Source organism: Erpetoichthys calabaricus, chromosome 11, assembly GCF_900747795.2.
Source record: "Erpetoichthys calabaricus chromosome 11, fErpCal1.3, whole genome shotgun sequence".
Classification (NCBI taxonomy): domain Eukaryota; kingdom Metazoa; phylum Chordata; class Cladistia; order Polypteriformes; family Polypteridae; genus Erpetoichthys; species Erpetoichthys calabaricus.
Genome location: NC_041404.2, coordinates 108097539 through 108124152, shown reverse-complemented (window position 1 = coordinate 108124152; position 26614 = coordinate 108097539). Strand labels below are relative to the sequence as shown.

General features: G+C 39.4%; 1 protein-coding gene across 1 annotated transcript in view; it reads right to left on the bottom strand.

Moving 5' to 3' along the window:
• The window catches only part of LOC114660800 (6-phosphofructo-2-kinase/fructose-2,6-bisphosphatase-like), an 83471-nt gene extending 60853 nt beyond the window's left edge, over positions 1 to 22618 (bottom strand). Inside the window, exon 1 of the mRNA XM_051934157.1 lies at positions 22231 to 22618. Coding sequence (XP_051790117.1) covers positions 22231 to 22264 — 34 coding nt within the window. The 5' untranslated portion in view covers positions 22265 to 22618. The remainder of the gene's footprint in view (positions 1 to 22230) is intronic.
• Positions 22619 to 26614: the final 3996 nt, after the last annotated feature.

Genomic DNA, 26614 nt, shown 5'->3' with positions numbered 1-26614 from the left:
GATTCAGCACGACATCGTGACGGACCCGGGGGTGGTAGTCAGGGAACGACCTTATCGCCTCTCGGAGGCGAAACGTGCTGAGGTGGAGCTAGAGGTACACCGGATGTTGGATATGGACATCATTGAGGAAAGCCATAGCCCCTGGTCTAGTCCTATCGTCCTCGTATCTAAACCGGACGGCTACTGGAGATTCTGTAATGACTTCAGACGTCTTAATCAGGTCTCCAAGTTTGACGCCTATCCCATGCCCCGAGTAGATGAGCTCCTCGAGAGGCTGGGGACGGCCCGTTATCTGACTACTCTTGAAATGACAAAGGGATACTGGCAAATTCCCTTAACGGCATCCGCAAGAGAAAAAACAGCTTTTAGCACCCCTAGTGGACACTGGCAGTACAAAGTCCTTCCATTCGGGCTGCACGGGGCACCAGCAACTTTCCAGCTTTCTGGATGACGTGGTCATCTTTTCCGGCACCTGGGAGGAGCATGTACTGCAGGTATATGCCGTTCTCCTGACGCTAGCTAAAGCGGATTTCGTATCAACCCCCAAAAGTGTTTTTTCGGCTTGAACGAAGCTAAATATTTGGGCTACCTGGTTGGAGGGGGGATGGTAAAGCCACTGTCATCCAAAGTCAAAGGCATCCTAGAATGGCCTTGGCCATTAGTCAAGAAGCAGGTAAAAGCTTTCTTAGGGTTAGCAACTTACTATCGCCGGTTTGTTCCTCGTTCCTCTGAGAGGGCCGCACCCTTGACCGATTTGACAAAGAAACAGGCTCCTTATCACGTGGTATGGAATAGCGACACGGAGCAAGCATTCAGTAACCTGAAGATGGCCCTTACAACGGCACCTGTTTTGAGAACACCTAATTTTTCTCTTCCTTTTCTCCTCCAGATTGATGCTTCGGACACAGGTCTAGGTGCCGTGCTGAGCCGAAGTATCGATGGTGTCGAGCACCCCGTAATATACCTCAGCCGGAAACTGGTGGACCGGGAGACCAGGTATGCGGCGGTCGAACGGGAAGCCCTGGCCATTAAGTGGGAGGTAACGTACCTGCGGTACTACCTTTTGGGTCGTGAGTTCATCCTGGTGACAGACCATGCTGCTCCCCAGTGGATAGCTCTCCACAGGGACTCGAACCCTCGGGTCACTAGGTGGTTTCTGGACTTGCAGCCCTACAAGTTTACCGTCACTTATTGCCGGGGTACCCTCCAAGCCAACGTGGATGCTCTCTCCCGGGTCCATGACCTCTTGGTTCAGACTGCCCAACCCGATGGGTCTGGGCTGAAGGGGGGGCCATGTCACGCACGAGCGCATGGGGAGCAGCTTAAAGACCCGATGCCCACCGCGACAAGTCGTGCCAGGGGACGATGGCAGTGTGCTAACCTCTCTCTCTCTCTCTTCCCATAGAAAAGACGAAGCGCCGCCACCATAATCCTGCCCGGACGACCAAACAACAACACTTCCGGGTTCCTTTCCCTCTGGTCCCCCATTGATGACGTACACTACCCATCCACCACCACACCTTCCTAGCATTCCACGGGTCTTCATTTCTGGTCTGACTCCATAAAATGTCCGTCCTCCCACTCATTTTTGTCTAATGTTATTTTTGTATTTTGAAGATAAGTTGGACCCTTTTGTTGCAGTATACGGGACAAAAACCCCAAACCTTGACCTGTTTTCTGTTTCATTATTATACTAAATCTTCATACAGTAGTGTAATGACGATTACTGGCTGTTAGTGCAATTGTACCCATACACGTACAGTAGATAGTGCAACAATGGTTACACAGGACATTACGGCCATGAGTTAATATCATTAGCACATCATCATAACATGTATTGGGATTCTATTTTTATAATCTCATAAGGAATAGGTATGGCTTAACACTGATGGAGAGACACAACCCACAGTATCCTCCTCACGAAAAAGGATAACAGAATGTGCTTAAATAGGTTTTGTGTTTGAGTGAATGTACCCCAACACAATCTGGCACCCTGTCATTGGTCAGAAATTAATTTGGGCAGCACCCGTCTTTGTTGCATATCCTCACTTGGATCTGCTAAACAAGAACTCAGGCCTCTGTATTCAGAGTCCAGAGATTAAGGCGTCTTAGTAGGTTGAGCGAATGGAGAGCCCTGACCAAGAAAAAATTGTGATTTGATGACAAAGGCATTTTTCTTATTACAGGAGGTTCTCTCTACTCAGCTTCATTGCACTCATCCATCTCACTACACACTGCATTCAGGGCTTGTTCTTGTCTTAGGCAGTACATTTAGTGTGTTCAAACACACTTTAATTACATGATTATTTACAGACACCTGGTTTCAAAAATGTCATGTATGCCTTTATTCTGGTTAGAATATTGGCCTCTGAGAAACCGTGTTATCACATGTAGATTTCTAAACCCTTAACTGGGCTGGAGTTAAGGATTTTGTAAGTCCTGCGAGGAAGATGATTCGATGTGGCACAGGACCATTTACACTGCCAATTTAAAAAACATAATGCTGATGCTTTCTCAGTCTGACTTAAGTCCATTTCCAGACTGCACATTATGCCAAAGCATTTGGGGGAGCCCATGCAGACATTTTGAGTTGGTTTGCACAGGATGGCGTGGGGTGAGGTAAAATGAACCGCTAATGCTCACAATGTTAACAGTGTTGGGCAGACTACTCAATTTAGGGTATTTTCCAAAAAAAAAATTAGACAGTATGGCTCCTTGTTTTCTTGCTTTCATTGCTTGCTTAAAGGACATACAGAAAAAAACAACATTCCAATGACTAACCACTTTTTATTATGCGACACAAATTGTTTTATGAGACTAATTTATACGTTTATACCTAACACATGCATATCATGCTTTACAACTAACACATGCATATCATAACCAAAAACAAAAATGTCACCTACATCATTAAACACAGCAGTGTTGTATTTATTTTAATTTTTAAATAAAAAAACAACACAACATTCTCAAACCTTCTAAATCCAAGTAACAGTCAAAATTGCTGGAACTTGGCACAATACAGGAAACAGGCTTGAAAACACAGCCCATCAAACGCACACTCACACTGGCATTCGGCCCAATTTGTAATCACCAGTTAACCTGTCTTTTGGGATTTGGAACGAAAATTAAAGTATACTCAGGCAAAGCCTCACACACCTCACACAGCCAGAAGAGGAAATTAACCCCAGGACACTGTATATCATCCATTGCATCACTCTTCATTTCAAAATGTAAGTTTATAATTCAGTAGAATTTATATTATAATTTATATTGACAAACTTTCAGACGAGCTTGAGTCTCATTCACAGGGGCTGAGACTCCCCTAGAATACCAGTATTTTTTACCTTGCAGATGCCCCAAGAGAAAATTTATACCAGAACTGAGAACTGCAGTGCCCTCTTCCATTATATTCTACATTTACTACTGCATTTCCAAGAAACATGAATGTGTTTCATATGCAATGGCTACCATTAAGAATGAAATGAAACTGCACACCTCATTGAGACCTAATTGCTGTGAGATATGGCCGGCCATTCATCCCGGCCAATACCCCCAGGCTGCCAGATGGAGCCCTCCTTGCAACATGGTGGTGCCCCGAATGCCAGCAGGGAATCATGGACCTTGGAGTTTTTCTTCACAGCCCTGCTGGATACTATGGTGGCCTCCAGGGGACGCTGCATGGAGGTCCAGGGATTTATACTTTCCGTATAGCCCGGAAGTATTTCCAAGTCACGGGAACGGAAGAAATAATATACTTCCCGGCTGAAGAAAAAGAGAAGTTTTTACCTAACCCAGAAGTGCTGGATAATCACATGGACTGAGGGCTCAGAAGCACTTCCGGGTCATGGACTATAAAGGACTGTGGGAAATCCCAGACAGACAAGCTGAGTTGGGAGGCAGGGTGACTAAGCATCTGGGAGTGGACAATTGTGGATTGGTTAAGTGATTGTATATTGTTTATTGAGAATTGTGGAGTGGAGGGTGCTTTGTGCACTGTATTATTCAAATAAATATCATATTTGGACTTTTATCTGGTGTCTGGCGGATTGTCCGAGGGTTCAAAGGGTCAACAGCGCCCCTATCTGTCACATTGCATACAGTATTTCTATCCTTAAGAAGCATTTCATGGATATCATGGATCTCTGCGCTACCAGCCTTACTTGTACTGAACACAATCGCCTTGGCTTTTCTAAGATCAGTAGTGCCAACCCTGACTTAAACATTTCTTATGCGTCAGTTGGAAATAATTAAATCCAGCTATTTTGGCCAGATTGAAGTAAGTCCAACCTCACTAAGAAGCACGTGCACTGAAGAACATTGTCTTTGAGCATATATAGCACAACTTAGAATTGGATGAAATGCTTTCAAATCAGTAAGATCAGGATCAAAGCCACCAGATAAAGGGAAATATTCAATTAAAATCAGTTCCACCTTCCCAATGGGACTATTTGATCCTTGAACTGTCATACTGTCTTTGAAATGGCACTATTACAGTATTGTCTATATGCTTTCCAGTTACCTGAGAGTAGAATTACTTGCAGTTACATTTGCACTCCTACTCCTGAAACAAATGAAATGCTTCATTTCATCACCACCTACAGAGCAGGCACTTATGCCACTAGCTAGGCCTCATCTCTCTTTTATTTCTTCTACCTTGTTTGCCTTGAAAAGTGAAAATTGCAGTGAAAATGTATGTATTGTGTGGTTCTTACTCCATTTGTGGAATCCATGCCAACAGGATTGACTTGAGCAGCACATGTTTATTTGTGCTAAATGGAGCAACAAATGGTAGTGAACCTACCACAGTCTGAATCAATTATAGTGTTAGAAGACTTGGAAATTACAATTAACAATAAGAAATATTTAGTAAATATCAAAGAAAGTGGAAGAAACAGGTGTTGAGTGCACTGCAATACAATAAAAAGAAAAAATAATCATGAAAATGAAAGTACAGTGATCCCTCGCTATATCGCGCTTCGCCTTTCGCGGCTTCACTCCATCGCGGATTTTATATGTAAGCATATTTAAATATATATCGCGGATTTTTCGCTGCTTCGCGGGTTTCTGCGGACAATGGGTCTTTTAATTTCTGGTACACGCTTCCTCAGTTGGTTTGCCCAGTTGATTTCATACAAGGGACGCTATTGGCAGATGGCTGAGAAGCTACCCAGCTTACTTTCTCTCTCTCTCTCTCTTGTGCTGACGTAGGGGGGGTGTGAGCAGGGGGGCTGTTCGCACACCTAGATGATAGGGACGTTGCTACCTTCTGTGTACAGCTGCTTCCTGAAGGACATGCTGCACGGTGCTTCGCATACATAAAAGCTCAAAGGGCACGTATTGATTTTTGACTTTGGCTTTTAAGTATGCGAAGCACCGCCGGTACAAAGCTGTTGAAGGCGGCAGCTCACACCCCCTCCGTCAGGAGCAGGGAGAGAGAGAGAGCCAGAAAAAAACAAACAGCCCTATTGATTTTTTTTTTGACTGCTTGCTTTGTTCTCTGTCTCTCTCCTGACGCGCACTCCTTTGAAAAGATATGTTTGCATTCTTTTAATTGTGAGACAGAACTGTCATCTCTGTCTTGTCATGGAGTACAGTTTAAACTTTTGAAAAAGAGACAAATGTTTGTTTGCAGTGTTTGAATAACATTCCTGTCTCTCTACAACCTCCTGTGTTTCTGCGCAAATCTGTGACCCAAGCATGACAATAGAAAAATAACCATATAAACATATGGTTTCTACTTCGCGGATTTTCTTATTTCGCGGGTGGCTCTGGAACGCAACCCCCGCGATGGAGGAGGGATTACTGTATACAAAGCAATAAAAACAACAATTAACTTGTAATTCCTTTTAAATCCTGATCATGGATATGTACTCAAATATCTCACGTTTCTGAAATTTAATACAGAATCATCAGTACACAAGTGATACTCCCACTTATGTTATTCTTACCATAGTGAAACACGTGGACCCACAGTACTAAACTAAAATGCAAATAAAAACCAAATTAAAGATTAACAATGAGTACATCACTTAGCTAAGTGTGTTAAGTAGTGGTATCTGCAGTAAAGTGGCCACCAAGTTGCTGCAACCTAAAATACTTCCAGAAAATAAATATGCAGGAGTTGTCCTTGTGTGTCTAAGTGATTCAGCATCCTGTATGCTTAGTCCTTCTCATCCTTCGTTACTAAATTGCCTTCTATGACGTGCATCACACTGAGCACTTTGTTTTTTGTCCTATTATGATGTTCTTTTTGTTTTTTCTTATTATGATGTTCCTTGACACATAATCGGCTACTGCACTTTGCTTGATAGTCAGCTGATGTCGCCACTATTTTTTTTTCTTTCTGCCATGTCACATGGCCTGTCAATCACTGCCTGAAAGCTATGTCACATTTGATGATTTTTCCAGTAATTTTCAGTTGTACCGAGGGGTGGGTGATCTTTCCAAAATATCATATCACAATCCTTTTAACACAAAATCATGATCCACCATCTGAATTGCGATCTATCTTTTCAATGTGGCATACACTTAAGAGAATATCCGGACTCAAACTCATTAAGACTTAAGTTACACTTTATTTTAAATATCAAACAAACTAGAATTCAATTGTGAATAGATTACATACGAAAATAATTCTAGAAATAGTAAAATGTAAACATGGGCAATTTTCAAATTCTGACAGTTTCAAACATGAATATTCTTTAAAAAATTGTAATCAGCAACTAACAGATAACATACATATAACCACACTTTTAAAATTATGGCAGGTTCACACATTAAAAAATGTTTTACAGTTTCAGTTTCAAATTGGGATCAACAGCCACATAACCATAAAAGAGATTTTTTTTTAAATGTATTTAAATGTAAACATTATATGTGTAAGAAGACTGTTTCACAATCATTCTAGGTAATAAAATTAACATAATAAATCAAAACAGAGTAACAAACAGCTAAAATTAGAGGTAGAAAGGTAGATGATGAGCTAGAAACAGGAGAAGAATCAAATGTCCAGTACCTTTCATTTTAAATACAGGTACAAACAACTTCACTTTGCTATTAAACTAGCTAACTAAACTCCAGGCACTTTAGTTACATATTTTAAACATGAAAGATCAGGTTAACTTTCTGTTTACATTAGATGTAATGATTTTCTGCTTACACAATCACAGGTTTTTGGCAAAGAAAATCAGTTGATCCACTTTATGGGGTTTCAGAGCAGCCCTTTGACTTGTTACAATATTACACCTGTGCTAAACACTCTTTCTGATGGTGCACTGGTTGCTGGGATAAAAAGATACTTTTTTGCCAGACATCCAGACACTGGTACGGCTTGGATGTTCAACTGGACCATAAGTCACTCGTCGTTGCAAAAAAATCGCCGTTCTTTAATTGCTTCACAACCCTCTGTCAGCAATCGCCATACACAGGTGGAATTGTCGTATCAGAAAAATATTTGCGGCTAGGAAAATCATATCGCGCATTAAAGGTTGCATCAGTTTCTTAAAACTACAGCTTTGAAAGGTACCATATCGTTAGCTAGGTAGAATGTGACCGCTTCTTTCCGTTGTTTGCTGCTTTTATCATATTTTTTCAACTGCTCTAATGCGTCGGTCAACAACAACTGTTTACGCTTTGCGACCACGCGAGAAACAGATGAGTGGGGTTGTACTGACTAGACTGAAACAGTCTCGGCATGTTTTTTCGGGTGTCTCCGTTTAAGATGATTACATAGATTTGTCGTATTGCCACCCGAAGTGCCAACCGTTGTCCAACAAATTTTACATATAACTTTGCTTCATGCATTATCTGACTGTGCACCGCCGAACCACTGCCACACTACTGACGTCGAATCCTTCTTTGGCACAAGCTCCTCATCTGCCGTGCTGCTTGCACGCTATGAACTGTTTTCAATTTCTTCACACAAGAAAGCCATGGTGGGGACATGTGATATAAACTGGCCAATCACAATGGGAAATTACTCTGTTGGGTTGTGGACTTGGCACGGATCCATCAGTATCGAGTATTGTATTAGAAGAATATAAAAGATCACAAGCTGTACGATTCACATGAAAATTAGATTGTGGACATCTTTAAGATCGATCACAATCTAAAATCGTCAGATTGCACACCCCTAGTTGTACCCTTCATTTACATAATCTTAGCAAGTTGGAGGCAGTCAGTGGCATGCTCCCTTGAATCCCGTCATTTGTGACATACCAAGTGACTGTGCCCAACTAGCCTACGACTCACTCCGCTAAAATCAAAGAGCTGTGATTTTATCTTTAGTTGTTGGGGCAAGCTCTGTGTGAATGAGGGATGGCCACAAATAAGTGCTCATCCAGAAGTACAATGCATAGAAAGCAGCAATAAGAAATACGGAATGCAGGGACTTTGGACCTCACAAACAGTAGCAAAGGTTCTCTGTCTGTTGTCTTCAGTTTTATATACCATGACAAAATGGAAACAAGAAAAAATGGGCACAGATTATGGCTGAACTCGTCGCAGCTGTTAACCCTTTGTGCAGTGCCAGCACAGTGCTGGCTCCATCATGCAGCACACTACTGGCTGTCAGAAAATGGGGAGAGTGTGACTATACTGGACTGTCACCATTCAATTGCTAAATGTGACATGGGCAGCCATTTTCAATTAAATTGACAAAGTCCAGTGACAACAAATCAGACATATCCCACGACTATAAGTTATGTAATGTAACATCAGCTTAAGAAACAGACAACCACAGGTCACTCTATGCACAATGTTTTGAATATCCAGAACAGATCAGGTCATAAGCTTTCAGTTAAGACCAAGATCAAGGCTCTAGACCTAGTAGTTTGCAAGTAATCATGTGACAGACAGACAATCCGTTAGCATTTTCTATATATAGAAGAAGTCACTTGCCAAGGTTGTTACTACCTAACATTTTTTGAATTTCCAGAACAGATCAGGTCATAAGCCTTCAATTACAATCAAGATTTTAGCCCCAGTAGTTCACAAGTAATCTCATCACAAACAGATAGACCTTACCATTTTATACATATACAGCAGATTGAGAGAACACATGGAGAGAAGTCATGAGTTTGGCTCTGATTCTTGCTGGTCTCTGGTGTTAGTAGAAAGGCAGCATTACTATTTTCAGCCTGTTGCTGACTTGTGCTACTTTAAACAGGGTCACCCACACCACTAAAACAATATGAACACATCAAACAGACTGCAAAGGAATCACACTCTAGAAGAATGCTTCAAAACACATTTAAAAATAAATGACAATTCTGACATTAAATGACATTATGATAGTTCTGCTTATGTGTAGGCACTCACTGACAGTTCTCAACATGTGTATAATAATGTTTAGTGTTCTGCCAATAAGTAATTTTAATCACTATATATTTTATCATAAATAAAGAGATGTGAGAAACAATAAATATACATCTGACCGTTTATAAAACTTAAATATTCCTGTCATCTGGTTTGGCTGCTTCACAGTTCCAAGGCACTGGGTTTGAATCTTGACACAAGGCCTGACTCTGTGTGTAGAGTTTGCACATTATTCCTATGTCTGGAAAGGATTCCTCATGTTACTCCATTTTTGCTATAAAAAATCATAGATATGCAGTTTGTATTCACTGTCATCCCAAAACTGGCCCTTTATGGGTGATTGCGGGGGCTTTGCGGTTATGTCTTGTGATATTTTGTGATAGTGACCTGCCTAGAGTGGGATCTTGGAGTGCAAGGCTGAATGAAACTTAAAACAGGAAAAAGTAACTGATGGGCAAACTGAACTAAGATAATGATTTCTATTGTATTGTGTAACCTTGATTGTTTGTGTATTTAAAGACTTCTTTGTTTCCAGAGCTCTAATGTGTGTATATGCTAATTCTGCTGAAAAGTGACACCTTTACATTTAACAGTAAAATGGCCTGCAGAGGTCACATTTACTAACACCTACCGCCTACTGTAATTTTAAGACTCAAAAAGATTCCTCTCAGAATTATGTAAGTATTGGATTAGAAAGGTTGGTTTTAGAATCTGAACTCTAGAAAACTACTTTTATTTATAAAGTACTTTTGTTCAGTTTAAAACTGTTCAATTACCCTTAACAAAAAGTCTGCCTTGATGGAGCTTGATCTAGAGCCAAGTAGGAATACCTGATGACTCCATGAAAACTGCATGCAGCAAACAAGTCTTTCTAAATGATCATACTTTTTATTGGCTAACTAAAGAGATTACAATAAGCAAGCTTTCGAGGCAACTCAGGCCCCTAGTACTATAAATGATCATACTATAAAGCTGATTTATAGAATTAAAAGGCCATTATTTTCATATGTGCTATTGCAACAAAAGTCTAACTTGCATGTGGTACTAGGGTGTTGTACCGTGTTAGCCATTATGAACGCAGTGAAAAGTCAAGCAAAATGACACCTTTTATTGGCTAACTAAAAAGATTACTATATGCATGCTTTCGAGGCAACTCAGGCTCCTTCTTCAGGCAAGCCAATAAGTAGGTGTCATTTTGCGTGACTTTTCACTAACTTGCATGTGCTAATTAACATGCAACATGTCATCACTCTCCGGCATCCTAATTATTGATATAACAACCTTACCTCAAAATGTCTATGTTCTGTATCTGATAAACCTCAGAAAACAGTTTAGCACACTATCTACCATAATAAGACATTAACTTAGCAGATTTTGGAAAATTATCAATTTAATAAGTTTATTCCTTTAGCATTTTCAATGTAAAATAAAAATGTGATTGTCTGGAAGTGATTTCATCTTTTTTTCCACAAGTAGCATCATAATGTATCTTTTCAATTGCTACCCGACTAAGGCATTTGGATATAATGATTAGAATCGGTGGTGTATGCAGATTGTGTCTGTGCATGAGTGCGAGTAAGAGAGATAGAGAGGGAGAGAAAGAGAGGATCAAGCACTCAAAAAGCATAACATACAAGACCTGTTCCTCTTCTTACATCCATTGACCATGATATGAGCCTGAAGGAAAGTCTCAGGAAGGATCCTGGCTTGGATCAGCTCACAGAGTTGAGGAAAAATTAGTACAGATGGTGTTACTTGAAGTGTGCACTGTGAAACAGAGCCAGCAGCAGGAATGTGCAGGCAGGGGAGGTGACAGAAAAAAAGATCATTGGGACTGCATGAAAAGAGCAAGTAAACCTTGAGAAAAACTGAGTATCACAATGTATTAGGCTACCAGCACTAGCAATGATTAATGTCAGCTAAATATTGCCATAAAAACCACACAAAATGAAAATCTATCAAAGTATTATTTTGCCATACAGTATAACTATCAAAGGATAGTATTACAGGATATTTCACATGAATATGAAATATTCAGCACTGAAATCAGAAACACTAATGAATATTCATTCATAAATCAGTTTTTGTTAAATTGGCAAAGTGCTAAATTGTATGATGTACTATACATATTTAATCAAAATGATTCATAATAACAATGACAGCTACTCCAAAATATCAAGATGTGTAAATTTTAAATTTGCTTTTAAATTGCGTCACAAAAATCAACAAACAGGTCATTTAAAAGGGCTCAAGCCTTCAATCCCCAAGGTGAGACTCAAATGTTCAGGCTGTGCATGCACATACCTGGGCAAAAGAATGGAAAGAACACTGAAGTGCCCAAGGGCCTGCCCAAACAACACTGAAACAGGATAGCAGCATCAGGCAAAGATAAATCTTCACATAATCAAAAAAAAAACATTTTCTAGATACGAAATTGCATTGAGCATGTCAAGGAAATTATCTCAGAGATATGCATGTGGATGAGTTTATGGTGTCCTGGATAATAGCTTATCAGTCATGCAGGCTGCAGTTTGTGAGACTCATGCGGATGTGAACAACACCGGAGCACCACAAGAAACAGTCCGATCTCCTTTTCTCTTCACTCTGTACAACTCCGACTATAAATATAACACTAAGTCATGTCACTTGCAGAAATTCTCTTATGATTCTGCAGTTATAGGGTGTATTGATAAGAGGGATGTGACAGAGTATAGGAGTCAGGTGGAGAACTTTGTTTCTTTGTGCAAAAAAGATTGTCTGCATCTTAACATCAGCAAAACCAAGGAACTGGTTATTGACTTTCACCACACCAAAGAGCCTCTATGTCTAGTCACTATTCATGGAGTGGATGTAGAGGTGGTGCACTCCTACAAATACTTGGGTGTCCCTGTTAATGACAGGTTGGATTGGTCTTGGAACACAGAGGAACTATATAAGAAAGGACAGAGCAGGCTCTTTATCCTTAGGAGATTGTGTTCCTTTACTGTGGGAAGTGACACCCTTCACATCTTCTATAACTCTGTGATAGCGAGTGCATGTATTGGGCAGGCTCAGTTATTGGATGCACTCTGGACCCACTTGAGGCAGTAGCATAGGAGAGAATTAAAACAAAACGGGTGCCATTATGAACAATGCTGCCCATCCTCTCTCTGACACACACACACTAGTACTAGAGTACTTTCAGCCAACAAATTACTTAGCAGAAGTTTGTCAATAAACACTACTGGGCCTCCTTTATACCAACAGTGATAGACCTGCATAATGTGTCACTGTGAGTGACTGCCAAGTCAGAAATTGTTCTTTCTTTTTAATTTATTTTCCTTTTAAATCATTCTTGTGTGTGTTCAGATCATACTGTGTGTTTATACATATTAACTTATTTATCTATTTATGTATGTGTTTATTGAAAGAGCTTCTTTAAAAAGCCAAACTTAACTCAGGGGAAAATAAAGTTCTGCCTATCTATAAAATGAATTTGCTAAAAACAGTTTAACAGTATGTCAAACTGAGGTGCGTTTACTACTAATTTTTGAAAAACAGCACCATCTGCTGCTCCATTATTGCCATTTTTGAGAAGGGTGATGGTACCTTCATTGTTTCATTTACTCCTTAATTTTCTAATCCAAATTATTTCAACACAGGATCACATAGCAGCACTAGATGCAAGTCACCAGCAACTCTTTGATCAGGACAATTTTACTCTTCAGCTAACTTAACCAGTGTGTCTTTTGAAAATGAAAGCAGTATTGGATAACCCAGACTAAACTCCACATGGACACAGGGAGAACTTTTAAAATTCTGAAGCACTAACCATTGAACCAAAATGAACCAGAAAGTATTTAATTTATATAGTGTGAGCCCCGGCCGGGACGCCCAGAAGGACAGGAGGAGGGCTCATTCCTCCTCCAGAACGCGAGGGGGGCGTCCGCCCTGGTTGTATTGGGGGCCACGGGTACAGAGCTTGGAAGCTCTACCCTGTAGGGGCCCGTGGCCACCGCCAGAGGGTGCCCTGATGCCTTGGGGACCCTGGACCCCAGCGCTTCCGCCACACCCGGAAGTGCTGGGGGGAAGAGAAGAAGGGACACCCGGAGTGCTTCCGGGTCAACAGCCGACACTTCCGCCACACTGGGGAGTGCCGGTGGAAGATTGCCGGGGAGCACCTGGAGCACATCCGGGTGTGTATAAAAGGGGCCGCCTCCCTCCAGTCATTGACAAGAGTCGGGAGGAAGGAAGATGATGTCGGGAGGACGGCAAGGAGGCGGCCTGAAGAGAGAGAAGGCATTGTTGAGAGGCCAGGACTTTGAGGACTTTGGGGTCTGTGAGCACGATAAGATTGAACATAATAGTGTAAATAAATGTGTGTTGGGTGACATGAACGTGTCTGCCTGTCTGTGTCCGAGCCAGTGTCCACAATAGGAACTGTTTCAGTAAAGGCCATCTGAAAGTTCTTCATTAAAGAAAAACAAAACAAGAAGTTTTCACTAGGAAAGTAAATGGTTAATAGTACATTCTTCACCTATTTTTTACCTGTCATCATCACCCATTTAGTGTGCAGTTTAACTACAATAATAATACAACTAATGATATGAAAAAATAATGAGAAGCAACATGGTTTTATTTTAAAAATCTTTGTATATAAATATTTGAGGAAAATAAAAAGGAATAAGGTATATTTTTCACTTTTATTTCAAGTATAATAAGAGATGTCAAGTAGAGAAATTCCAAGACACAAGGAAGGAGGCCCAATGAGCAGAATCAGACTTGCAAAAACATACTGACAACTCTTTTTTTGTAATCACTTTCTGTGTTAATCTTGCTATACTTTAAAATGTACACAATTATTTCCATCTTGTGCTCAAAACCACTTTCTTCAAAATCTTCATTACAATTCGTTTAAGCTGCAATCCGTAAAACTTTCCATAAACTCTTCCTGACCTTTGGCTCTGCATATACATTTGACATTAGCCCTTTGATGTTCCTTTAAGAGTTATGTGAATGCCAAAGGCAGAAGTTGGCATGGCTCTACCTAACTTTCAATTTTACTACTGGGCAGCAAACATACAAACTATAAAAACCTGGACATGGACACAAAAAGATGAACATATACAGGCTTGGTCTGCAATAGAAATAAAATCCTGCAGTACTTCTTTATATTCCTTGCTTAGCACCCCAATATACTGTACTAAGAACCCAATAGTGCTTCACTCACTCAGAATATGGAACCAATGTAGGAAGCATTTTAAGACAGAGAATCCTTTATCGGTGGCACCTCTGCACGAGAACCCCCTTTTTCAACCCTCGCAAAGATATGCAGTTTTTAATGTGTGGAAAACATTTGCGATTAAATCACTTAGAGATCTGTACATAGATAACATCTTTGCATCCTACGAACAACTACATTCTAAATTTAACTTTCCAGCAACACATTTCTTTCACTATCTTCAAATTAGAAACTTTGTTAAACAGAACCTGCCCAATTTTCCTCACCTCCCATCTCCCCATATGCTGGAAAAAATATTGCTCAGTTTCAAGGACTCAGACAGCATTTCTGCAATATATAAAACCATTTTACAGTCCCTCCCTTTCAAAGATCCAAGAGGTAAGTGGGAAAAGGATCTCTCACTCAACATCTCAGAAAAAGAGTGGAAGGTAGCAATGCACAGAATTCACTCGAGCTCCATATGCGGAAAGCATAAAATTATTCAACTCAAAATTATATTTTCAGCACATCTGTCTCACTTGAAATTGTCCAAAATGTTTCCAGGGCAAGATCCAACCTGTGAACGCTGCAATCAAGTTCCAGCCTCACTGGGTCACATGTTTTGGGCCTGCACCAATTTAACATCATTATGGATAAAAATGTTTAAATGCCTTTCAGACAGCCTTGGTGTCACAATCCCTCCTAACCCATTAACAGGTGTGTTTGGTGTTCTTCCAGATGGGCTTAAAGTGGAGAAGGACAAACAAACTGTGATTGCCTTTACTACACTATTGGCACGCATACTTATATTACTAAACCGGAAGAATCCTAACTCTCCCATTTTAAGTCAGTGGGTAATTGATGTTATACATTATTTGAAAGTGGAAAAAATTAAATTCTCACTTAGAGGATCTGTGCAGATATTTTTCAAAACCTGGCAGGATCTAATCAATAACATTGTTGAATAAGCTTTTAAAGCACTGAGGAAGTAGATTTTCTCCCCATTTTCTTTTTCTTCTACATTTATCTATATTCACTTATTAATTTATTTATTTACTTATTTTTACTAGGTTTAAGTTTTATTCTGCTGCCCATGTTCTCTTTCACAGGGGTGGGGGTTGATTTGTTTTCAATCCTGTTCTTGTAAAATTGATCTATTTGTATGGAATGTTGCATGATTTCAATAAAATCAATAAAATTAAAAAAAAAAAGTTATGTGAATGAGGTAAAGGTTTTCCAGTGGCTACAGGTATTACTGTCTGGTGCCCTTACTACTCACTAACTCAAATAATTATAAATAGCATAAAATAACATTCTCAAACCTAGTTAAGCCTATTGAAGATCACAGGGTGCAGAAGCCTATCCCAGCAACACTGCACATAAGACAAGAAATAATCTTGAAAAATACAGCAGTTCATCACAGGAATCGCTCACGTTACACAGACACAAAGAGGTAATTTAAATGACTAATTAAACTAACATGCAAGCCTTGGGGAAGGGGGAGGGGAACGCCGGAATTCGCTAAGGAAGTCCCACACAAGCACAGGGATAACACGCAAACTTAATATGAACAATAATCATACTCTGCTTTCCAATCCTGGATGCTGAGTTCATGAAGCGGCACCACTACCTATTATACCACTATGTTGTCTTTCATCTGATAACCAAGTTCAAATCCCATTAGTGCATATTCAAGGAATTCTTCGGCAGACTTTTATAAAAAATATTGTTTCTGGGGATGGTGCCCAAGGCAAAGTGATGGCCCTACAAAATTATTCAATGATTGTATAAAGATTCAATATAAATCACACAAGTTCTTTAAGGTCAGCAAATCAAAGAAGTAATCTACCAGGGATCAGGAGTCATTACAATGGCACAAGAGATTTTCAGGTCTCTCAGTACAGCAGGAGAGGACTTCAAACTTCATTCAGCAACTCAGCAGGGGTCAAAACCAATTAGATATGCTAATAAATTTAATCAGACATGCTTCTTTACAGCATAGGTTTGCTTTGAACTACAAGACATGTGTCGTAAAGTTGTGACAGATGCCAGATTCCGACACTTTGGCCTGATTTATTTGTTTACTTATATTTTTTACCAATGTATTTACTATTGTTTTTATCAACAGAAATGAGCATTGTTAGGAGGACAATTTGTAAAGAACCATATTATAGAATTTGTCTCTACAGTCTCAGAATAGCTGAAGACAAAACTGAGTAAAAGTAAAAAGTAAATATTTGAAATATATACAGTATGCCATCCATTATACTCTGTTGAAATTGTTTGAATGCTCTACTATTTGGCAAAAGCTAAGGTCACAGCTGCATGACAGAAATGTAAATTAATCATTCATTTAATTTCTAAATTCATGGATAAGCAAGCATGGGTGAAAGGCAGTAAGCAATACAATCATTAAGTGCATTCAACCAACAAATTGTTTAGAAGAAGTGTGTCAAGAAACACTGCTGGAGCTCCTTTATACCAACATCAATACATCTGCATAATTCTCCACTGTGAATGCTGTTGCCTTTTTTTCTTAATCATGTCATAAGTTTTCTTTCCCTTTAGTAATTCTGGTGTGCATTTAATGGGGTGGTTGTTGTTTGTTACAATTTTTATTGGTTTATTGAGCTTCTCTAAAAAGCTAAATTCCCCTTGGCACAAATGAAGTGCTATCTATCTATCTATCTATCTATCTATCTATCTATCTATCTATCTATCTATCTATCTATCTATCTATCTAACTTATTCACATGGTACACACATCCATTACCAGGTAATCTCACACCTACATCCACACTCATGCATACTAGGATCATTTAAAGTGGAATAGTGGAAAAAAGACATACATTAAAAGTTATTTAATTATTCAAATAAATTTTATTATTCAATGTCTGCTATGGCACCTTTGGCTACTGACAAAATTTTTCAGAAATATTTGATGGATTGGGGCGGCACGGTGGCGCAGTGGTAGCGCTGCTGCCTCGCAGTTAGGAGACCCGGGTTCGCTTCCCGGGTCCACCCTGCGTGGAGTTTGCATGTTCTCCCCGTGTCTGCGTGGGTTTCCTCCGGGCGCTCCGGTTTCCTCCCACAGTCCAAACACATGCAGGTTAGGTGGATTGGTGGTTCTAAATTGGCCCTAGTGTGTGCTGGGTGTGTTTGTGTGTGTCCTGCGGTGGGTTGGCACCCTGCCCAGGATTGGTTCCCTGCCTTGTGCCCTGTGTTGGCTGGGATTGGCTCCAGCAGACCCCCGTGACCCTGTGTTCGGATTCAGCGGGTTGGAAAATGGATGGATGGATGGATTTGATGGATTGTGAGAAATACATACCAAATGTAGAGTTTTTTCTGGAAATGTAATTTTTCTTGTGTGTTGAAATATATGAACAAAAACATATTTTTTTTACCTGTATGTTGTTTTGGGTTTTTTAAACATATGTCAATAAAATGTGTGATCTTAAACTATGCGAATCGTGGACAACTGTGTTTGCATGCTTTCAGTCCTCTTGAGTATTTTACATATAAATGGTTAAATGTCTACAGGGGTGTGTGCTGAGGAATGAAGTCCCATCTCATATTGTGAATAAAATTATTAATTACAGTTACTTTAATTGAACCTGAGAGTACTATTCTCAAAGGACATTATCTGGCACAGTGGAGCAGACTTTGTAGCTAAGTACTCCATTATATTCCTCTTATCTTTTTTCTCTTGTTGTTTTATAAAGGAAAGTTATTTTAAAATGTTGCATCCTATGATATGAAGTCTTAATCTCAATAAAATGCATTATTGTTCAGTGTGATCTAAAAATACACATTTTAAAGTACAGTATCTAGCTAACATTTATTTTCCTGTCTAAATATCCTCTAATCATTTTGACCAGAAATTTTGAGCCAAAATTTGCATTTATGTGTATGAAGGCAGGAGCTTTTCCTGTGTAAGACATCAGTCTGTCACATTAACGTAGTCACATTGATAGAATTATGTCTTCACTTGCTTGTTTGTTTTCAATTAAAATACACCACATGCCAAGATTTCTTGGGAGTTAGCGATTGTGTTCCCAGCAGAGAGCTCTTTTGAAAGGAGATGTGGATCACGTGTAAAAGCCTTAGAATAGTGTTCATAAATGGTTTAGTGCAGCAATAATATCCAGCAAAATCAGAACCCAAGGAGACTTCAGGCGAGGTGTAAAGTTGAAACAGACATTAAGCATGAATGAAAACTTTTGACACTTTTAGTTACTTTTAAAAAACAAAATATTTGTTTATACAAAAAACAGATCCTATCAACCATTGTCTCAACCTGATTTTCCAGTACTGACTTCACTCACCAACACTTGACCACTTAAGAGTGTTAATGTACTGTATTTATTTTCATATGGTGCATTCAGAAAGCACAAAGTGTTGCAGATTTTTTACAAGTTACTGTCTCTATATATGTGTTCTAAAAAACTGTATTTAGATATACCGTGTTCTAACATTGGAATGTAAGTGTCTGGAAATGTACTTGCTCACATAATTAATTAACCAATATTGAGTGACTAATAGAAAAGTTCATTCACATACTCAGGAAGAAAACCCAAAATAGTTATATATGCATTATTGATGCTTTTTTAATAATTATACATCCCAAAAATCCAACTGTCCCATTGTTACATGAACACCTGGTTTAAAATATATTTTACTCTAATGCTAATTACATGTGTCTCTGCTAAGGTTATTGTCTTTTATTATTATTATTATTATTGGTGGTGGTGTTTTTGTCTTTTGGCATGTTATAATTGGTACCCTTACCAGTACAAATAGTTACAAAAGGGCATACCACAGACTTAATATAAAAGTTGTACAATCCATATGATTTGCACAGAATACCAAAATATTATTTCCACCAAATGGCCCATGCTGCTGACTAAGGAAGAACAGAAATAAAGCCTATATTTAAAGGTATTTGTCTAAGATGGGTGATTCTGATTTTGGCCAACTTATTGCTTCCAGCTCTTGCCTATGTTTACAGTATCTTGTCTGCAGCTGTCCACTTTATATATGGCCATGTATGTTTGGACTGCTCCATGTATTGGTCACTTCTGCCAGAGACATGCAGCTCACTCCCAGATACGCTAAGTTCCAGGCTTATTTTATCCGAGCTTGTCCTTTAGTCACTGCCAAGGCAGAGTTCAAGTGATCCACGATAAATCAAGCAGCTGGGTAGCAGGTGGGACAGAGTGCATGTTTAAAGAAGGAGACCCACTTAATCTTTTTTGACTTTTCTGTTTCACTTCTTTGACATAACAAATTATAAACCTCTTGAATAAAGTGAATAACTTATCAGGGTGGAAACTAAGCAACTGTCAGCTCCTCTGCTCTCTCCTCCTTGAAAGGTGGAGAAACTGGAGATAATACTAGCACATACAAGGCCTCCTCTCACTCATTGCATGTCTTTTAAAATGCACTGTTCTAACGCTAGAAAGCTCATGAATGAAGGCCACAATGTCAGTAAAGCGATTTAAAAATGCTAGGAAACCGTGGTGCATGAACATGGAGAGAAAATACAAATGCAACTCAAAAGGTACTCAGATGGAAGGGTATAACAATGTGCCAATGTGATGCAACTTAAAATGTTTGTTATATAAAATGATATCCATCATATTATATATGTGTATGTACTTACTATCCTATTCTTGTTACATTTTGTTTATATTTTGTGTATCAGTGGAAATCTGACAATTGAAAGAGCAAGCAGCACCCTGGGCAATAAGGCACCACTGTCTAATAAATAAATAAAGGTTTGTTTGTAACAAAAATAATAATAATAATCTTCATCATCATTTATTACATTTATAAAGTGCTTTGCTAAACTACTCAAAGCACTTTACATAAAAGGTGGAGAACCATTTCAACTAACATCAATACGTAGCATCCACCTGGATGATATGACGGTACCCAGTTTTTTGTGGTAGTATGCTCACGCCACATTAGCTATTAGGAGATGAAGGGGTGAAAAAGATAGTTAGCCAATAAGAGACAGGGGTGATTAGGGGACCAGAATGGCCAGGCCATGGATAATTTAGCTAGGACATTGGGAAACACCCTAATGTTTTCAAAAGATGCCCAGCAATCTTTTATGACTATAGAAAATTAGAGCCTCAGTTTTATGCCTCATCTGAGGGACTTCCCCATTTTCACAGCACAGTGTCCCTGTCACTGCACTGGGACATTGGAACCCACCCACAGACCATAGAGTAAGCCCCCCCTCCCGCCCCTTCACTGGCCTAATCAACACCTATTCCCGCAGCAACCCTAGTTTTCCTAGGGTATCACATGTCTCTATACACTGGAAGTCTGTGGATTTTGGGATAAAAAATAATCACTAATGAAAATGTAACAAAGATGGGAACACTGGGAATTTCTAAGTTACAGTAAAGGAAACACCTTGTGGATTCGCTTGATTGTTTTTGTTTTTAAACCTTCTTTACATTTTCTTAACTGACTTTTTCAATTAATGTGTTACAAGGAGTGGGAATAGTTGTAATGAGCACAAGACAAGAGCCAACTCTGACCAATGCACTGTGAACTTTTCATGATCACAATGGAATAATTTATCCTTTTACTTAACACTTAATTCTACTCAGTTGCTGGGTGGGAAAAGATGGTTAGTCTACCCCTAGGGGGTCCTTGACGTTTTTGGGGTCAGGTATGTGGGCTCCTGATTTCGGATTTGTGAGTCCGTCGTTGGGGTGGGGCCGTGGCGAACGCCCTTCTTCTGTGTCATTTTATTTAAATATCTCGCTCACTATGACATGTATCTTTTTGGCTGCTGATCATTTACTTAAAAAACATGCAGATACATACATAAGAATGCACTCTAGAGGTAACCCTAACTTTATGATAGTTATATTCATATAAAGGGTTTTAAAATAATAACCTAATCAAGCAAGTACATGTGAATAAGTGAACAAGTGAAAATAGTGTACTTCTCAGCTTCTGCAGTTGCGAACTTTTGTGGCCGGAGAGAAAACGATCCGCTTTCAAATTAATGTAACGAAAAACACCCGGAACATAAAGTAAATGAGAGGTTTATTAAGAACAGAGAGACTAATTGAAAGATGTAAATTTTAAAAAAGGGAGCTTATTTTAATACCTTCCATTCAGTTTTTGCAAAGGAAGACTACACCATGTAGTCATAATTGTTTTTCATTTCAGTGTTAACTATTTCCCCTCGTGTTCTGTAAGCTATTTTTTATGAACTTTTATAAAACTGGACATTATTTTAAAATTGTGCTACTTGTTGTTTAAACACAGTAAACGGATTTGGACAATGACAAATTAACTGCGACTTCATGGGTAGTTAGTTACTCATACAGTACTTGTATTTCAACTGTATGCCACGTGCTTGTAACACCGCCTGGAATAAGCGGAGCGATAGCTCATAAGACTCTGTCATCACCTGAATAACTGGCTATGCATGAGACGTTTGCGCAAAAATGAAAGATTTAAAGGGATAAGATGTGACAATAGGTGTGTCCCGGCGTCCAGTCTAGGGCTGGTGCCCGCATTGCGCCCGATGCTGCTGGGATAGACGTTAGCTGCGACCCTGACGTTGACAAGCGGTTTTGCATGTCCTGTTTTACCCACTGCCTTAACACTCTTAAAACACTCCACACGTCCCGACAATGAAGCATATTCGATATAGAATGTAATCTGGACTTCTTGTGACCCACCTTGCATGCAGTTCACCCGGCGCTCTGAAGTCATGCTGCTGCTGTCGACTGCGGCTACAGATCGCGTCACGTTTTAGAGCTTCTGTCGCCTACAAAGCTCTGCTGGACGGCGCCAATTCGGCGTTCAGCTGTGCTCATCTGCTTCCCCCAAAACACGCATTGCCCATATCCAGTATCGGGATGAAAGGAAAATTCAGGACTGATTCTTTGCCTCAAAACTGTCTGCGCATTCCATATTTCACAGATGCATTCTGGTTGGCAAGATCTTCACAGTTTTATCTTTTCGCTCCTTGTAAAGACAATACAGAATAAACAATCGCGGAAAGCAAATGAAGCGCACTACGCTGGCTCGGCAAATCAAGTCCCTTAACCTTCGGCGTCTTTCTCTCTCTCTCTCCCTCTCTCTCTCTCTTTCTGTCCCTCCTTCTCTCTCTCTCTATTTCTCGCTCTATGTCCCTCTCTCTGTCCCTCCTTCTCTCTCTCTCTCTCTCTCTCTCTCTCTCTCTCTCTGTCGAAGGCAAACACGCATCATATCAATCAAGGGACTGCGGTTATTTTTGTCTTCGGAGCCTAACCCCTTAATCGCCCTCCGACTGATTACAGAAAATGTTCATATCAGTAGCAGACAACAACCTCTGCGTGAGTCTCTCTGCCCAATTTTCCAGGGAATACTCTCATTACTATTAAAATAACCTCATTACTATAACAATTACCGTGGGAAGTCAAGCAAAATGACACATTTAATTGGCTAACTAAAAAGATTACAATATGCAAGCTTTCGAGGCAACTCAGGCCCCATCTTCAGGCAAGACGTAATACAGAAACTGCAGTTACCTGTGTTTATATACACACTAGGACAAATAACAACATTGGAAAACCTGTAAGTGAGAAATTTTAAATGTAAAAAAGTTAATTGACCTCTTCATTTTAAGATTCATTTAGCAAGAGAGGAGAACAATGTATGGTCAAGATCTTTGGATAAGATAACTGTCTCGTGGCAAACACATTAATATTATTGTTATTATTATTAATATTATTATTAAATTCTTAAAAGAAGTGGCACTGATGATATTTTTGATTATCATTGATTCTTAAACTGCAATATCCAGCCATCCATTTTCCAACTTGCTGAATCTGAACACAGGGTCACAAGGCAGGAACCAATCCCAGGCAGGCTGCCAACCCACCACAGGACACACACAAACACACCCACACACCAAGCACACACTAGGGCCAATTTAGAATCGCCAGTCCACCTAACCTGCATGTCTTTGAACTGTTGGAGGAAACCGGAGCGCCCGGAGGAAACCCACGCAAACACGGGGAGAACATGCAAACTCCACGCAGGGAGGACCCGGGAAGCAAATCCGGGTCTCCTAACTGCGAGGCACCGTGCCGCCCTAAACTGCAATATGTTTTATTTATTTTATTTTGTTTTCTTTTTATGACTCAGATTACCAAATATACTTTTTCAATGTAACTTTATATTGGACAAGACTAGGGAGAAAGTATGCAATTATATGATGTTTTGTGAAATGCCGATGTCTATCAGGAGCCACTGTTAACAAGGATCGTCTCTTGTGACGGTCTGTAATTGTGCACCGTTTACATTTTTGACAGTGTGAATTTGCAGGTTTTTCTGGTGTGGTAGGGTATTGAACACTTTGTTTTGTACAGTAGAAATTGATCAATAGTTTGATTGTTAGCCTCAGTTGTCCATGTCACATACTACACTTTTTCTCAACAAGGTTTTTAGAAAATGCTGACAGTCCAAATAATTGCATATTGCAGTATTTTTTTATTATTACTCATCCATACATTTTAGAACCCGTACACACTTAAATCAATTAGGAACTGCTGTTGATATTATTAATTGCAATAGCAGTTCTGTAATAAGGATTATTTTCCTAACCAAATTTCTAGCCTTTACTCATACTGTAGCTAATTTAACAGCACAACATACAAGTTTCATAAGTTTTACATGTATTTACTCTTTATGTATGTACTGTAATCATTCTAATCAAAATGTTATCTGTAAAACATTTGCACTAAATATGCTGTAATATAAGGAAAGAAACCACAACCACTTGTAAAATATATCTCTCTATTATACAAAAAAATCTTGGGTCGAGATGTGATTTTCATTTAGACACTTTAACATCCTGCGGGACAAGGAGGACAGCTGCTGTACAGGCTTTCAAATGTTTGAAGCGCAGCGCGACATTCAGATCACGCAGCACAGCACAAGCAGCAGCAGCAAGCCAGCTGATCGAGCATAGAGGAGGTAAAAAATATGTATTTGTTTCCTATTGTATCACCGTTTAAGAGGGGGTTTCGGAGGAGTGACTGTATCTCCTTAGCATGCGTTCAGACCCCCTCTTCACAAGAGACGTGAAGTGGCTGGAGCGTAGCATGCCCCATGTGGGTCAGAGGAGGGGGCTGGGCAAGTGAAGCAAGCAGGGGCAAAGCCCCCTAGTGCTTTATAAATATATAATTAGTAATGTTGCAATATGTATAAAAGTCACGCCCACTTCTAAATTTTGCCTGAATCTATCCAGACAAAACAGTCATTGTGAATCATACATCATGATCCCAATTATCTTTTAGATTCTTGCACATTTTTTAAGATTGCACCAGATGATTTTGGCTACTTAATTTAAATCTGTGTCCAGTCACTGTCTTTTTGTCTGCGTGTGGTAAACTCAAGCCCAAACTGGTGATGGATGAATGGTTATACATAGCTGCACCTACATGGCAGAACCAGGGGTATACAGTAAGTCTGAAACTCGGTCTGGTCACTGTCAGCATGAATTTACCTTACTGCAATAAATGGGTTGGTTCTGAGTTTCATTTTGCAACTTTAATTTTGGGTTTGTTGTCGGATGCGAGTATATACATGCAGATGCTCACCACACTGCTAAATCTGCTTTGGGACACATGGCTGGATTTTTATGAATTTTGAAAACATTACATGTTTGTAGAGGCTGTGTGATGGCAGACTTGTTGGTTTGTTTAGGTGGTCTATGACATTTTGGCAATAAATTCTAAATCCATTTAACAATTACGCTTACTATTTGTAATGTCAGTTGGAAAAACTGTTATCAGATTTTATAAAATTCAAAAATAATCAAAAAACCAAAACAGTCGAAGAGTGGTCCACTGACTACATGCTGGTGCAATAGAATCTTGTTTATCTTCATTTATAATTTCTCAGGTAACTTTTAAGTAGTTTAACAGGGCTGGTCAAGACACAATGGAGCAGGGTGGGCATGCAGTGAGTTGCATGACGGCAACATTTTAAGTAAATGCCATAAATTTGTTTATCTGTGTGTGTTTGTTTCATCAAATTATCGTTGAGTTTAGCTCAATATCCACAAACATCAGCTGAAAGTATACTTTGAAATCTTTTAATTATGTTTTAGCAACAGATATAGTGCCCTGGCTCATTTCAGTTGTTCAGTTGTTGCTCTAATCCAGTTATTTTAAATGCAAGTGAACAGTCAGTTTAGAAAAAGAATGGAAATAAAACAGTCATAAATTACTTAACACCACATTCTCAGTCATAACTATCCCTGTTTTTAGGTTTATAGAATCATTTTTGTTACATGTACAGTGAAGGTCTTATTTACATTTGCTAATCATCATGCAATTCATCAACACTCCCTGGTGCCATTATTAGAAAATATACTGTAACTACCTCGATACTTATTTATTTCTTACCTGAAATGACTACCTTACATCAAACCTTCCAACTTGCTCACTACAATTTGAAACTAGGGAGTTTCCTTTCTATGTCTTCTGTTCTTATTCCACAGTGTAAAAAAGTATCCTGTCCTTTGTCTGTACCTGCTTCAATCCAATTCAGGATCACACATCAGGTTAAAACAATAGAATTATTAACTCTACTACTTGTGTTATCTTCCCTTTATTTCCCCCTAAATTTGTTTGTCTGATTGGGATCAGGTGTCCCTGCACTTAACAGTGATATCTGATCGCACGCTAATAAAGAGGGTGGAGTGGTGGCTCTGAGACTAAAGATCAGTGCTTGCATCTGGAAAGTTGGGGCTTCAAATCCCTGTTACTGCCAAAAGAGATCCTACTCTGCTGGGTCCTTGAGCAAGGCCCTTACAATTGCTCTAGCAACACTTCCTGGCTGAAAGAGGGCATTACCTACTCTTAAATAAATGGAAGTGATATAGTGATACTCTTTACAGCACGTGGCCAGTCAAAAACTCCCAGACCATTTTGTAGCAGTTCAGAACCCCTGAAATGAAGGAATGGGATTTTGTGGGCTTTTACATAGATAACCCAGAACTTGCATAAAGTACCTGGCACTTCAAGGGCAATAGAAGCCTGATGAGTACCAGGACATCTGAATTTTATT